The sequence below is a fragment of the Stegostoma tigrinum genome, unplaced genomic scaffold (assembly GCF_030684315.1).
Source record: "Stegostoma tigrinum isolate sSteTig4 unplaced genomic scaffold, sSteTig4.hap1 scaffold_301, whole genome shotgun sequence".
NCBI lineage: Eukaryota > Metazoa > Chordata > Chondrichthyes > Orectolobiformes > Stegostomatidae > Stegostoma > Stegostoma tigrinum.
Window position 1 is genome coordinate 62,501 of NW_026728229.1, and position 16,345 is coordinate 78,845.

The 16,345-nt window shown below is 47.5% G+C and overlaps 1 protein-coding gene across 1 annotated transcript in view; it reads left to right on the forward strand.

Annotated features, from left to right (window-relative positions):
- The window catches only part of LOC132208186 (roquin-1-like), a 33,897-nt gene that overhangs the window by 606 nt on the left and 16,946 nt on the right, over positions 1-16,345 (forward strand). The window contains exons 2-4 of the mRNA XM_059643864.1: positions 8,981-9,201; positions 10,343-10,746; positions 15,675-15,848. Coding sequence (XP_059499847.1) covers positions 8,981-9,201; positions 10,343-10,746; positions 15,675-15,848 — 799 coding nt within the window. The remainder of the gene's footprint in view (positions 1-8,980; positions 9,202-10,342; positions 10,747-15,674; positions 15,849-16,345) is intronic.

The window sequence follows — 16,345 nt, forward strand, 5'->3', positions numbered from 1 at the left end:
AGGCTCATTTCATTGAATGATTTACAGCATAGAAGGAAGCCATTTAGACTGGCCTATCCATGTTAGGTCCCTGTGAAAGCTAATAACCTAATTTCCCACCCTTTTTCCATGGCTCTGTGAATCTTTTCAAATAATCATTTTATTCCAATTTGAAGCTCACAATTTAATGTGCCTGTATGGCGCACTCCGCAGGGTATTCCAGATTCTGAGCACGTGCTATGACAAAGTCTTTACCTCAGACTAAAGAATCTCATGTCAGGGGTAATCATTGCTTGAACGCCCCCTGTAAAATTGCATAGAAAACCATTAAGAGAGAGCTTGCCTTTATAAAGTACCTTTGATAACCTTGGCCTTCCCAGACATGATCTGCAGTTATTGAATTGTCAACACTGCAATGTAGAAAATGCAGCAACCAATTTTTACACAGAAAGATTCCCATAAATGGCCATAAGAAAATCCAGATGCTCTAATCTTGGTAAAGTTGGTTGAGGTAGAAGTGTTTGTTCAGGTCATCTGGGAGAACTCTCCCTGCTGCTCTTCTTAGGAACTAGTATCATGGCATCTTTGATAGCAACCTGAGAGGCCAGATGGGGTCTCTGTTTAACTTTTCATCTTGAGAACTGGTGCTGGAGATATTTTGGGACTGCCCAAGTCTAGTTTGGGAGCTGAGCTCATGACATTGATATTCAGTACCTGGGGTGGGTGTTTCACCAAGTCACAGGTAGCATTGGATAAAGGAGAGAATAGCAAAACTACATAACAGTTGTTTGCTGAGGATTTTGAGGGGTAACTCTGAGCTTGGTGTAATCACTGAACCTTTGTATATGCACGCATTCAGATGGATCAAGAATGTCTGTAAGAGTAGCTGGTAGGTCTTGGGGGCAGGCATAGTTAATGACTTAGTAACCCAGGCCTGTATGGTATGGTATGGTAAGGTGAGTGGGGTAGGGATGGTGTTGTGAAGAGCATTTGTGAAGGCATCAGCTCAATATCAGGTGAACTGAGGGACTAAACACTTTGACATTCCAACAAGAATATGAGTAAACATGATTGAATCAGTGCAGAATGTCATCCTGGAGATGCTGGGCTTGTTGAAGCTGGAACATGCTGATCAGAGGAGAGTAAGAATTGTTGAAAGCCAGGTTTTCAGGGGCATCACACTGCAGTTCCTCAGAAGTGGTTTCTACCAGGTTCCTTGCCCACATTGTTCTTGTTTCTTTGTCTGATGACAATCCCATTCTACTCAACCAAAAGCAAAATACTGCAGATGCTTCAGTACTATCTGATGCGTTTTGCTCCTTGTGGCAGTGAGTTGTATATTCTCATCATCCCTGTACAAAGAAATCCTCCTTCGCTGTTTCTCCCCTGCCTTGTCTTGGAAAGAAAACCTAATCCTATGCAATCTCCTCACCAAGCAGCTCTGTAGCTCATGAGCTAAAGTAGTTCTGTTGAGTCCTGTGTGACTCAAACTCAGAACCAGTAACATGGGTATATAGAAACAGGAAAAGACACCATTCCACCCCTCTAGTCAGCCCCTCATTTAATTAGATCTTAGCTGAATTATGTACTAGTGCCACCTAGCTGCTTTGGTTTTATATCCAATGATATCCATATATTCAACATCTCAATGAGATCACCCACCACCTCAACTGGTCTGTACAATCTGTTACACCTTTTTCTTCCAGGAATAAGTGGTAAGTCATTTATTTTCCCTTTATTCAAGGGATATGGTCACCATTTGTTGCATGTTCCTGATTGCCCTTGTATAAAAGACTTACTGGGCCATTTCAGAGGGCAGTTAAGAGATACTTTATTACATTGCTGAGAGTCTGGAGTCACATAAGCCAGTAAGAATTGTCTATTCCCTTCCTGGAAGTACATGAATAGACTAAATGGCTTTTTATATCAATTGATAATAGTTCTCATGGGTACCATGACTGGATTCCAACTGCAGATTTTTTTACGTAACCAAAATCAACTTTCACCTGTGGTGGAATCTGTGGTCATGTCTCCAGAACTTTTAGCCGATGCCATTGGGTTACTAGTCCCCTGACATTGCTACAATCCCACTGACTGCCCTTGTGAGCCACCACCTTGAACCATTGTAGTCCAATGCAAGTAAGATGATTTAAGAGTCAAATGCATTGGAGTCGTGGATAGGCCCTGATCATAAAAGAATGTCGGCTTTCCTTCTTAGAACAACATTCGTAAGCCAGTTGTAAATTGAGATAACACAGTGTGAAGCTGGAGGAACACAACGGGGCAGGAAAGCTGACATTTTGGGTCTGGAACCAGTTGGAGTTTTTTTTTGCAACAGCCTGGTGTGTTCATACTTGCTTTCACTGAGATCAACTCTTCATTTCTAGGCTTTGAAAACACAGTTAAGTTTCTCAATTACTTAGTCGTATTTTAACAAATTTCTCTGGATTATTAACCTCCAGATTACCAGCATCAAACCCACTGCATTCAGTCTCCAGTACAGTTGCACAAACAATAAATTGTGAAATTAGATTCGCACAGCTGGTTTATTTGTGAGCTCTGAGGAGGGAAACCAGCTGACCATTCACAGACTCTGGTCCCACACTGAAGTGGCACAGCTATAAGCTACGAGCAATCATTCTGATGTTTAGCAATGAGCGTTATCACTGTGCAGTGTCTTGAGCTAAAGACTCACCAGCACCATCTTGGATCAGTTGATCTCTTGGCTCTGTTGGGAACAAGAACAGGATGGTTCTATCTTATATCCTTCCCAGCATGTATCCAGCAATCAACATCACTGAAACATTGAGAGGAGGCCACTTGGCCCTTCAAGCTTGCTTTGCCATTCGATACGATAACTTTTTAACTGCCAATTCCTACATATCCTTGGTAATCTTTCACCCCCTTGGTCATTCAGAATCTGTCTACCTCTGCCTTAAAATATTTAAAGATTCTGCATTCACTACCTTTCATGAGGAAGGGAATTCTGAAGACCGGTCCTTCGATAAAGGGTATGATTTCTCGTCTGTGTTCTAGATGGGTGACCCTTCATTGTTAAACTATGAGCCTTAGTTCTAGCTGTGGAAATATTTTGTGTGTGGCATCCGTCAGTCTCGAAAGACCGTGGATCTGCGCCCGAAGAGTTTTGATTCAGCTGCTGGTACAGCATCTGTTGTGACTGTACAGGCCCACATGGGATTGACACTCAGTTGCAGCGACTGCATTTGAAGACACTCTCCTCCAGTGTTGCTGTGTTGCTTTCTTTCTGTCAAGCATGCTTTTCCTCTGCAGCAAGCCTATTTCTTCTCTCTTTGCTCCAGCCCTCTGCATAGTTCCTGTCTTCAGTGTGAACAATCTTTTGCGATGTCTTCCCATCTCTCGATGTCCAGGTCCATTGACTTCATGTCCATTTGCAGACCATAAGACATAGGAGTGGAAGTAAGGTCATTCGGGTCATTGAGTTCACTCTGCCATTTAATCATGGCTGATGGGCATTTCAACTCCACTTCCCTGCACTCTCCCTGTAGCCCTTGATTCCTTGTGAGATCAAGAATTTATCAATCTCTGCCTCGAAGACATTTAACATCCCGGCCTCCACTGTGCTCCGTGGCAGTGAATTCCACGGGCCCACCACACTCTGGCTGAAGAAATGTCTCCTCATTTCCGTTTTAAATTTACACCCTCTAATTCTAAGGCTGTGCCCACAGGTCCTAGTCTCCCCGTCTAATGGGAACAACTTCCCAGCATCCACCCTTTCTAAGCCGTACATTATCTTGCAAGTTTCTATTAGATCTCCCCTCAACCTTCTAAACTCTAATGAATGCAATCCCAGGATCCTCAGCCGTTCATCATACATTAAACCTACCATTCCAGGGATCATCCATGTGAATCTCTGCTGGACATGCTCCAGCACCAATATGTCCTTCCTGAGGTGTGGGGCCCAAAATTGGACACCGTATTCTAAATAGGGCCTAACTAGAGCTTTATGAAGTTTCAGAAGCACATCACTGCTTTTATATTCCAACCCTCTTGAGATAAATGACAATATTACATTTGCTTTCTTTATCACGGAGCCTACCTGTAGGTTAACCTTTAGAGAATCCTGGACCAACACTCCCAGATCCCTTTGTACTTTTGCTTTACAAATTTTCTCACCGTTTAGAAAATAAAGTCCTTGAAGATGAGGTCGTTCTTGTGCTCTCTTGCCAATGGCCAGTTCCCTGTACAGCACATCTTTCGGGATCCTTCCGTCCGGCATACGATGTACGTGACCCAACCAGCGGAGGCGGTGTTGTTGGAGTAGGGTGAGGAGGCTGGGTACCTGGGCATGAGTGAGGACTTCGGTGTTGGCAACTCGGTCGGTCCACTTGATGTCCAGAATGCGTCTCAGGCTGCGAAGGTGGAAAGCATTGAGATGCTGGTCTTGTCTGGAGTAGAGGCTCCAGGTCTTGCTGCCGTAAAGCAGTGTGCTGAGGACGCACGCCCTGTAGACTGCAATCTTGGTGTTCGTAGTCAGCTTTTTGTTCTCCCACACACTCTCTCGGTCAGCCTAGCGAATGTGGAGGCTGCTCGTCCAATCCGCCTGTTGATCTTGGAGACCAGGGAGAAGCTGTCTGTGATGGTGAATCTGAGGTATGTGAATTTGTGGACTACCTCCAGCTTGTAGTTGTTGATGGTGATGACGGCGGATTCTCAACACCTTGACCCCGCACGTTGGTCTTCTTCAGGCTAATTGTCATGCTGAATTCCTGGCAGGCCCTTGAGAGGTTGTCCATGAGGCGCTGCAGTTGCTCTTCAGAGTGTGCTGCCAACGCTGCGTTGAAGGCAAGCAACATGCCTCTAATGAGTACTTCACAAACCTTGGATTTTGCCTTCAGCCGGGACAGACTGAACAGCCTCCCATCTGATCTGATGTGGAGGTAGACACCATCAGTTATGTTCCAAACGCATGTTTCAGCATGACTGCGAAGAAGATGCTGAGCAGGGTGGGGGCAAGCATACAGCCCTGCTTAACACTGCTGCGAATGTTGAAAGCCTCCGAAAAAGAGCCATCAAATTGAACAGCGCCTTTCATGTCTGCGTGAAACGATTGGACTATTCTAAGGGGTCTCGGAGGACAGCCAATCCTGGCGAGGATTTTGAACAAGCCTTCTCTGCACACAAGGTTGAATGCCTTCGTGAGATCAATGAAAGCAATGCAGAGTGGTGGTCTGTGCTCTCGGCATTTCTCTTGTAGCTGTCGGAGGGACAAGATCATGTTGATTGTGGAGCGTTCTGACCTGAAACCGCACCGAGATTCGGGGTATACCTTTTCGGCGATTTTCTGCAGTCTGTTCAAGAGCATGCAATCGAAGACCTTCCCAACGATGCCTAGCAGCGAGATTCCTCTGTAGTTACAGTCACTTCTGTCCCTTTTGTCACCCTCTATAAGAACAATGTTGCAGTCTCTCATGTCTTGTGGCACCGTTCCCTCTTCCCAGCACTGGCACAGTAGTTCCAACAGGTGGCTAAGCAGAACTCCCTTTGCACACTTGATGATCTCTGGTGGGATGCCATCCAACCCTGGTGCCTTCCCAGTGGGTAAGCTGTCAATGCCGACTGCTGACGAGCTGAGCAGAGCCGATGCGTCCAGCTCCTTCCTGACCGGTAGGCATTCCACGGTGTCTAATGCGTTGTCCAAGAGGTCATTTTCTTTGGAGCAGCGTTCGGAGTAATGCTGCACTCATCTCTCCATCTGCTTGTCTTTGTCTTTGATCTCGCCTGTCCTGGATTTTAGTGGAGCGGTCTTGCTCTGACTTGGACCGATGGCCTTCTTGATCCCCTCATACATTCCACGTATGTTGCCTGTGTCAAATGACAACTGGATGCCTTTGCATAGTTGTAGCCAATAGTCATTTGCACAGTATCTGGCTGTCCTCTGTGCGTTGTTTCTTGCTGTCCTCAGCGCTTGCAGTGTTATCTGGGTAGGTTGGTGTTTGTATTTCAGCAGTGCCGCATGCTTCGCCTCAACGGTCGCGTTGAGCTCATTTGCGTTTGCTTCAAACCAGCCCGGTGTCTTGCTCCGCAGTGCTATGGACAGTGTCCCTTAGAGAGTCCCATCTCTGCTGAGCAGCTCCTTCTGGTGTGTCTGTAAGGAGGGTGTCCTCCAGTGATTTGATGAATACTGCCACTTTGTCTGTCTGAATGTTGGATCATAGTAGCACTGATACCCTGCTTGCCTGCAGGCTTGGCGTAGTGCATCTTCTTTGGTTGGAGTCTGAGTTTGCAGCAAACCAGGGAGCGATCCATGTCACAGTCGGCACTCTGAAACGACCGAGTCATGAGCACGTTTTTCAGTTGGCTGCGTCTTGTGAGGATCAGGTCTAGCTGGTGCCAGTGATAATGGGAACTACAGATGCTGGAGAATCCAAGATAATAAAGTGTGAAGCTAGATGAACACAGCAGACCAAGCAGCATCTCAGGAGCACTAGCTGGTGCCAGTGTTTGGAGCGGGGATGTTGCCATGAAACTTTGTGCTGAGCTTTCGCCTGGAAGTAGGGTGTTGGTGACACACAGTTCGTGGAGCATGCAAAGCTTGAGCAGTCATTGTCCATTTTCATTCATGTTGCCAATCCCATACCGTCCCAGACAGCCTGGCCAGGAGTTGTGGTCAGCACCCACTCTGGCGTTGAAGTCGCCAAGTAGCAGCAACTGTTCCTGATTCAGGATCGCCTGTATTTTCCTTGAAAGCTGGTCGTAAAACTCGTCCTTTGCATCTTGTGTGGAATAGAGGGTTGGGGCGTAAGTGCTGATAAGGTTGACAGGTCCATCAGCGGTGTGCAGTCGAAGTGAGAGGATCTGCTCTGATCCGTCCTTGCTGGGTTCCACCAACTTCAACAGCGTGTTCTTCACGGCAAAGCCGACACCATGCTCTCTGGTCTCGTCTATGCCTTACCCCTGCCAGAAGTCTCTCTCATGTAAGGTCCCCGATTCTGGGAGTCTCTTGGAGTGCTGCAACGTCCACTTGGAGTCGCAGCAGTTCTTGTTAATCACTGCCGTCTTGCAGGTGTCACTGATCTCTTGAAAGTCATCTGATAGACCAATTGTCATGGTCCGTATGTTCCAGCATCCAAGTCTGAATGCTGGCTTCTATCCTTGTTTCTTTGTTGTTTTGCTTGAAGTGTGTACAGTCCACGATTCAGGATACTTGTATCCCTAAGCCCCACGCCCCAGTGGAGTGGGCGGACTGTGGCGGGACAGCACCTAATTGGCTGGGGGGCTGCCCAGCTTGAGGCGGGCGGTAGCTGTCCGGTGAGGTGCAATGGCCTCTCCCTCCGTTGAAAGCAACCCCGGTGCCTTGCTCTAGACCAATTGAGCGAGGCTTATAACAGGTAGACTGCTGCTTTCCATATTTTGCCGCCGTGGTGAGGCGACGCTGGAGTGTCCTCCCCAGGGCGCAGACCTGGGCAGGGTTTTTTGAGAGATCAGCAGTTGCTCATGCAGCACATCTCCCCTCTCCATGCCACCAGTGTTGTCCAAGGGAAGGGCAGGGGCCGATACAACTTGGCACTGGCATCGTTGCAGGAGTTGCCAGAATGAGGTTGGATATAACATCAGACTGTCTTAGGGACTCCGGCTCTGGATTTATCCTCAGGGTTTACTCCCGAAGCCTTTCCCGTGATTGGTTATGGCCGCAAGGCAGCGGAAGTTTAGAATCAGTTTTCCTTCTCTTAAGCAATATAAGATGAAAATGTAAAGATTTAATGTTTTTTAAAAAAAAACTGTAACCAATGTGCACCTTTGCTGTGCATACATGGCACCATTCACGTTAACTTAGAATAAAAGAAGAAGGGGAAAAAATAGCTAACTTAAGAGAGTCCAACTTCCTTTCCACTGCTGCATTCACACTCTGATTTCCAGCCCTCACCGTGTCTCTGCTGGTGTCCTGCTGTGAGCTGTCTGACTGGCCCAATGTTGCTGGCATGGTCTCACCGGCCCGCTCTCACCACATCACTCTTGATCCGTCGCCGTTGCTCTTGGCCCATGCTCGATTCGCCATTGCTGCTGCACGTAGGTTTGAACCACGAGAGAGAGAGAGAGAGAAGGGAGAAACAAGGAAGGAAAGACAAAGAAACGGAGACAGAACTGGTGGGCAGACCTGCTGCCATCTTGGGGAAAAAAAATGTGGAAATATTATTTGTTAAATTATTATCTTTTATAGGCTTACAGTCATGCTGTAGGATCTTGTTGTGTGCCAAATGGCAATGCACTGCCTACGTTACAAGGGTGATGACACTTCATTGGCGAACAGACACTTTGAGAGGCCCTGAATTGATGAAAGCTGCTTTAGAACTGTAGGTTTTCCTTTATCTTGTACCCAACAGTGGGCAGCAATGAGTGTTCCTGCTAGCAATCACCCACATCCCAAGAGCAAAGAAATGCTTTCAAGAGCAGGATGAATGTTGGTCAAACCTCCAAAGCTCTAAGTCCCAATCAAAAGGTTACCTTCTGTACTTGAAGTAGCAGTTTCTCTAGACATTTTGGAACTAGCTACACAGATCCAGCATAACAGTCCCCGTGTCTCCAAAACTGAAACGGACTAAAGCTCTCTGCCCTGCCATTCCCCCACAAGATCATGCTCTTGCATTGACTCCCAATGTTTAAAGTCAGTCCAGTGAGTGTACACGGTCCATTGAGGTTCTGGTTTCAGTCTCCTAGTGACTCACAGTTGCCACCTTCTGCCAGTTGTCCCAAGTGAGCTGAGAACTACTGGCTGGCTGCCTTATCCACAGACTCTGGTCAGGAAGAATTAAAATTACCATAATGCTCTTCTGTGATCTGGAAAGGTAGCTGCATCTGACCACGATGACTCTAATGGCTCATCACCAGCTTTGTGTGAAAACATCAGTGTTTCCCTCCCTCGCACTCGCACTCGCACATGTTCTCTCTGCGTCTGTAACATCAGAGTGTATGTCTCAAGGTCAGCTCAAGCTGACCATCTGTCTCCTGTGTCTCTCAGCAGGATGGAAGTTTCCCAGAAGAACTCGCTCGGTGCCTTGCCCATCAATACCCTGTCTGTGCCACCCCGGATCAGTGCTGAGATGCCACCCATGCCAGTCTCCAAGCCAATTCAGATGGTGCCGCGGGGATCGCAAATGTACCCTCCCACTCAGCAACCGGACGTGTACTACCAGGACCCACGGAGCTCTGCAACTTCATATGAGGCTGCACAGTGTCCACCAAGTGAGTAGTCTTTCCCTTTGTCATGAAAACAGTCTGTATCCTGTAACAGATCCGGAGTGAGGATCCCTGACACAGCTCCTGCAGAAACCAGCCATACTACATTTTGACAGAGGACTGAAGCCCACCAGGTCATGTGGTGAGCCCTCAGGTCTCTAGAGCCCTGTCCCGAGGAAGGCGCCACTGGGACTCTGGTTTCTGGAGCAAAAATCTCCATATCCATGCAGAGAAAGACAGCAGGCACTCTCCTGTGGAGCTGGATGAACACACCAGGCCAGGCAGCATCTGAGGAGCAGGAAAGCTGAAGTTTTGGGTCTTTGCAGGGCCCAGACCTGAAAAAGTCAACTTTCCTGCTTCTCTGATGCTGCCTGGCCTGCTATGTTCATCCAGCTCCACACCTTGTCATCTCAGATTCTTCAGCACCAGCAGTTCCAGCTATCCCCTGAGTCACTCTACTGGTTTCTACACTGTGACCACAAGGTGGTGCTGCCACTCCAGTTGGTTCCGTTACAAAGCCATAGCTGCTCTGCAATTATTTGAGAGAATGGATGAAGTCATTTTCCAATGGGCACCTCCTCTCTCGGAGCGTAGCCTGTGGTCAAAAACATTGCCCTGCCCTTTGCCTCACAGACCACTTGAATTAGCACTGTTCTGCACGTGCTGCTGTGCTATGTGAGGTGATTTATGTTGACACAGTTTGAAGCGGAACCCAGCTCCACGTACACAAACATCTCCATTAAATTCCAGATTATTCAAGATCCTGTCTACCTTGTCAAGTAGATATGAAAAATCCAATGGCGCCATCTTGTAAGAGAAGCAGGGGCCATGACCAAAATGTACCCCTCAATTAAAGTCACTGCGCTAAAGTAGCAAATGTTACCATGTGCTGTTGTGAGAGTTTTGTATTTCTTGTATTAGAAAACTAATTGCTCGTCACAAATATGTAATTGGCTGAAAGAAAACACTTTGGATTTTCCTGGTACTGTGAAAGATACTACATAAATGTATGCATCCATTTATGTGCATAAGACACTCAATTGGATGCCAGCTACTCTTCGGTATCCTCACTTTTGATAGTATGTACATGTGTTGCAAACTATCGTCAGGTTGTACACTCTGCTGAAGCCTCCTTTTGTTTTACCAGACCTTTACTATCCTCACCACTCTCCAGGAACTGTGACCCCATACCTGCCACAGTATCGACGGACTAGCAATGTGCCAGAACCTCCAATGCCCCCTTCCACCCTTCAGTACCAGGACCATTACCCAGCCTACATTTCAGAGAGGATGGGAAGTTCTCAGTACTCTAGCCCTCAGCAGTACCCACTGGCACAGCCGGTGTCAGGAATGTACCCAGCACATTATGATGGGCGCCGTGTTTACCATCCCCCACAGTCCTACACGAGGGAGGAAATGCGAAACAGCCCGATACCTATGGATTTACCATCTGCCGTCACCAACTATGTCACAGAGCCCAGAGACCGCTATGCCCCTGAAAACTACTACACTGTGAGTCCTCACCCCAACCAGATCAGACCTCCTTACAGGGTAAGTGTTGAATCTGCCTTGACCCTCATGTTTGTGTTTTGTGTGATGTTAATGCTATCTGCTGGTGTCAGTCTGTGCTACACTGCCACAACGAATCTCTCCTGAGCCCAATTCCTCACCACCGTTCCACACAGTGATAGAACACCACTTAATACCTGTGGGGTAAACACTGGGCTAGCATTTAATCCCAGCATCTCCATCAGGCAGTGGGGAGATGTTGGTCTACCGCATGATACTAACCTCTCCCCATTCTCAGTTCCACTGATCTCCACCCTGACTGAGAGGGGAAAATGATGCAGGCTTGTGGACATGCGATTGACCCGTTAAAATACTGAAGCACTTGCTGCTTGACCTTCACAGTTTGTTCAAACTGTGCTTGAGTTCTTTGTGTACCACTGCCCTGTTCTTGTTCAATTCTGGATCAGTCCAGCATCACTTCACTTTTTAGGTAGTGTTGACCTACTCTGAGCTATGCAAGGACTCACATTTTATCACTTGTCCCTGCTGACAGTTTGGGGACAATCTGGAATCTCATGAACTGCAAAACGTGCAAGAGGTGGTGAAGGAGTGCGAAGGACTGATTTGAAGCAAAGGAAATCTGTATAAAAATCTGGAGGACATGCTAATGAGGATTTCTTCCAGCTTCCATTGAAAATTACAGCAATGAGAAAGGAAGAGTACAAAGGGAAAAATTGGAGCAATTTGATAGAATAACTTTTTAAAATGAGGAAGACGTTCTTAAAAACAGAGTGGGAATGAAGTGGTTTAGAGATAGTAGGAACTGCAGATGCTGGAGAATCCGAGATAACAAGTTGTAGAGCTAGATGAACACAGCAGGCCAAGCAGCAGCATAGGAGCAGGAAAGCTGATGTTTTGGGCCTCGAACCTCCTTCAGAAATGGGGGAGGGGAAGGGGGTTCTGAAATAAATAGGGAGAGAGGGGAAGGCAGATTGAAGATAGATAGAGGAGCCGAAAGGTGGAAAGGAGATAGACCAGTCAAAGAGGCGGGGATGGAGCCAGTAAAGGTGAATGTAGGTGGTGATGTCGCGAGGAGATAGGTCAGTCCAGGGAGGATGGACAGGTCAAGAGGGCAGGATGAGATTAGTAGGTAGGAGATGGGGGTGGGGCTTGAGGTAGGAGGAGGGGGTAGGTGGGAGGAAGGACAGGTTAGAGAGGCGGGGACGAGCTGGGTTGGTTTTGGGATGCAATAGGGGGAGAGGGGATTTTGAAGCTTGTGAAATCCACATTGATACCATGGGGCTGCAGGTTTCCCAAGAGGAATATGAGTTGCTGTTCCTGCAACCTTCGGGTAGTATTGTTGTGGCACTGTAGGAGGCCCAGGATGGAAATGCTCTCTGTGGACTGGGAGGGGGAGTTGAAATGGTTCACAAGTGGGAAGTGCAGTTGTTTAGTGTGAACCGAGCATAGGTGTTCAGTGAAGCGGTCCCCAAGCCTCCACTTGGTTTCCCCCATGTAGAGGAGGCCACAATGGGAACAGCGGATGCAGTATACCACATTAGCAGATGAACATCTGCTTGATGTGGAAAGTTGTCTTGGGGCCTGGAATGGGGTTCGGGGAGGAGGTGGAGGGGCAGGTGTAGCACTTCCTGCGGTTGCGGGGAAAAATGTTGGGTGTGGTGGGACTGGAGGGGAGTGTAGAGCGGACAAGGGAGTCACTGAGAGAGCGGATGAGGGTGGCAATGGAAAAATGTCCGGTTGTGGGGTCAGATTGCAGATGGCGAAAGTGTCGGAAGATGATACGTTGGATCCAGAAGTTGGTGAATTCTGTTTTGGTTTATATTGCGGGGAGCGGGTATGAGGGATGAGGCTTCCTGCAAAAAAGCCATCCCCTATTCCCAATTCCTTCACCTCCGCTGCATCTGCTCCCAGAATGAGGCATTCCACACCCATACATCTCAGATGTTGTCGTTTTTCAAGGACCGCAACCCCCTCGCCCCAGTGGTCGAGAATGCCCTCAACCATGTCTCCCGCTTTTCCCGCAACTCATCCCTCACACCCTGTCCCCGCAATAAAAACCAAAACAGAATCCCCCTCATCCTCACGTACCACCCCACCAACCTCTGGATCCAACGCGTCATCAAAGACGTTTTTCCCCTCCCCACCCTCATCCATCTTCTGGAGGGACCACTCTCTCCGTGGTTCCCTTGTCCACTCCACGCTCCCTTCCAGCCCCACCATACTCAGCAATTTTCCCTGCAACCGCAGGAAGTGCTGCACCTGTCCCGCCACCCCTATTCCAGGCCCCAAGAAGACTTTCCACATCAAGCAGATGTTCACCTGCACATCTGCTAATGTGGTATACTGCATTTGCTGTTCCCGTTGTGGCCTCCTCTACATTGGGGAAACAAAGCGGTGACTTGGGGATCGCTTTGTGGAACACCTACGCTCGGTTCGCACTAAACAACTGCACCTCCAAGTCATGACCATTTCAACTCCCCGTCCCATTCCGCAGATGACATGTACATCCTCGGCCTCCTGCTGTGTCCGATGCTGCCCGAAGGTTGCAGGAACAGCAACTCCACTTGGGAACCCTGCAGCCCAATGGTATCAATGTGGACTTCATAAGCTTCCAAATCCACCCCCTCCCCCTACCGCATCCCAAAACCAACCCAGCTCGTCCCCACCTCCCTAACCTGTCTTTCCTCCCACCTATCCCCTCCTCCCACCTCAAGCCCCTCCCCCATCTCCTACCTACTAACCTCATCCTGCCCCTTGACCTATCTGTCCTCCCTGGACTGACCTATCTCCTCGCTATGTCGCCACCTATACTCAACTTTACTGGCTCTAACCCCACCTCTTTGACTGGTCTATCTCCCCTCCTCTATCCATCTTCTATCCACCTCCCTCCCACTTCCTATTTATTTCAGAATCTCCTTCCCCTCCCCCATTTCTGAAGAAGGGTCTAGGCACGAAACATCATCTGTCCGGCTCCTAATGATGCTGTTTGGCCTGCTATGTTCATCGAGCTCTACACCTTTTATCTGGGAACAAAGTGGAGAAGTCAGTGAGCCACATTGGCTGCATCCTGCCACGACGAGAGACGTTTTGAATTTAATCCCTACAAATACCCTTGGGTAATATAGCCTAATGCCATTGAAGGTTCAGAGAATACAGCATCAGACAAAATTAAAAGGCAGAGCTTAATTAGTGATCCCTGGAGGGTATCAGATGGTGTGCATTGGTAAAGGAAATGAAATGGCACTCTTTGAAAACTTCAAAAGCTTTAGTTTGCTGAATTGCTGAATGAGAGATTTTGGTTGTAAAGTTAAGGATAAATGATATGAAGGGAAATGTGGCAAAGACCAGGAAAGTGAGATTAGGGGTTAAGGGATGGTTTGTAGATAGGTGTGATATAAGTGGTGGTGTCTGCACAGGTCAGGTTTGGGGTCATTACTGTCCTTAGCATAGATGACTTGGGTCCAAATTCAAAATCTGCATCTGAGAAGGTGCAGTAATCTTGCGTTTGTGTGTTCAGAATTACTGAGAGATGGCATAAACAAACTCACTGGATGACGGTTCATGCAAAGCAATGATGGATTTTGGGAGAGTGAATAAGGAGGAAAAATATACATTTAATAGTAGGGAGGCATGGCAGCTCAGTGGTTAGCACTGTTCAATTCCAACCTCAGGCAACTGTCTGTGTGAAGTTTGCACATTCTTCCCATGTCTGCATGATTTTCCTCTGGGTGCCCCAGTTTCTTCCCACAGTCCAGAGATGTGCAGGTTAGGTGGATTGGCCGTGCTAAATTGCCAGTAGTATTCAGGGATGTCCTGGCTTAGGTGGATTTGTCATCGGAAACGCAGGGTTACAGGAATATGGTAGGGGTTTAGGTCCAGGTAAGATGCTTTTCGGACGGTATGTGTAGACTCGATGGGCTGAATGGCCTATTCCCACACTGCAGGGATTCTATGATTCTATAATGTCAAAAAGAACGAGAGCAGCAGATTTAACAATTTGAAACTGCAGGGGTGAGAGGAGATGTCATGTTTAATTTGATGAACATTTGAAATGGTAGACTTTATTGGGGATGGGTGTTACACTTCAGGTAGGTACAAAGGACACCAGTGTGAAGTAGTTGTCCTCGTGAAGAGTGGGCTAAGGAAACGAGGGCTCCATTCACACAAATTAAGAGGAATGTGTTCACGGTATCCAAAGCAAGGGGAGGGTTTGAAAATGTGAATCAGAATAAACTGTCCCAACTGGTCAGTGAGTCAGTTATAAGAGAAGATGAATTTAAGGTCAGCAACAGAGACAACTAAAGGTTAAGGTGAAGGGACAAGTACTACACATAATAGCTTGGATAATGTAGATTCAGTAGGTTGTGGGATGTAGGAATAAGTCTAAAATAAATTCCATTCCCTTAGAGAATTTGTGCAGTAGTGGTGGACAGGTTTGTCTTCCATTTCACTGTATGATCAGGTCACCGTAAGGTTGTTGAGCATTTCCTTGTGTCTGTCTAACTCTAACCACTGTGTCCCCACTGCTCAACTCCTTATGTAGCATTTTCTTTCATTCGTTCACAGTAATGTGTGTATCACCCATCCCTAATTGCCCTCAGGGTGGTGATGGCGAGCTTCCGTCTTAAACCACTGCAATCATGTGGCATAGGCATACCGCAATGCCATCAGGATTTTAAAGGAGCGGCGATACATTCCTAAGTCAGGACATGAGAGTCTTGGAGGGGAACTTGAAGGTGGTGGTGTTCCCATGCATTTGCTACCCTTATCTTCCTCAATGTGTGGGTTTGTGAGGTGCTGTTGTAACACCTTAAATCTGCTTAAATACATCTATGTTAGTTGTATCAATGACTACTTGTAACAGCAAGTTCCGGTTCTGAGCACTCTCTGGATAAAGGTTTCTTTTAGACATGCAACAGAATGTTGGTGATTTTGCTGTTTGCTTCTAGGATCCTCATGTCAGGGTGCCACAGCACCAACCTCAACCTCAGCCAAGTCTGGATTATCTTCACCGGCGCAGGAAAGAGTTAATGGCCCAGCTTGAGGAGAGGAAGACCATTTCTCCACCTCCCTTCCCCCCAACCGCAGCAATACCATCTTCCTTTGTCGATGTTTCCCCAGAGGTACTTGGAACTTTTCTCCATTTTCTCTGATCAGGAATGCATGAACAGCTGTCAGTTTTGAGAGCGGATCAGGGTTTGGCCGTGGAAGCCTGGAGTTTGAAAGTGGCTTCTGTGCATGAGTTGGGGAAAAGGCTGTATCGTGCAATTGCATTAAAGTTGACTGGCGACATCCAGCCCAGTGACTGGCTCATTCAGTTCCCTGGCTTTTGCCCCATCTGTGTCGCAGCCCAGACATTGGTTCTCTCCTAGTCAATGGTGTGCTCAATTGTTGATACTGTCAAATCTTGGATCCAGTCCTGTTATTGGCTCCTTCAACCCCAGAATCTCTGTATCTCAGTAAAACATGTGGGTCATTCGTAGCCTCTGTTTCACCCAAAATTCTCAGGTTGCAAGTTCGATTTCCTCTTTAATATTTTCTAAACAACCTGTTCAGAAAGGCCATTCTCATACATGTGTGGAACAGGTGAGACATGAACCTAGGCCTTCTGGCTCAGAGG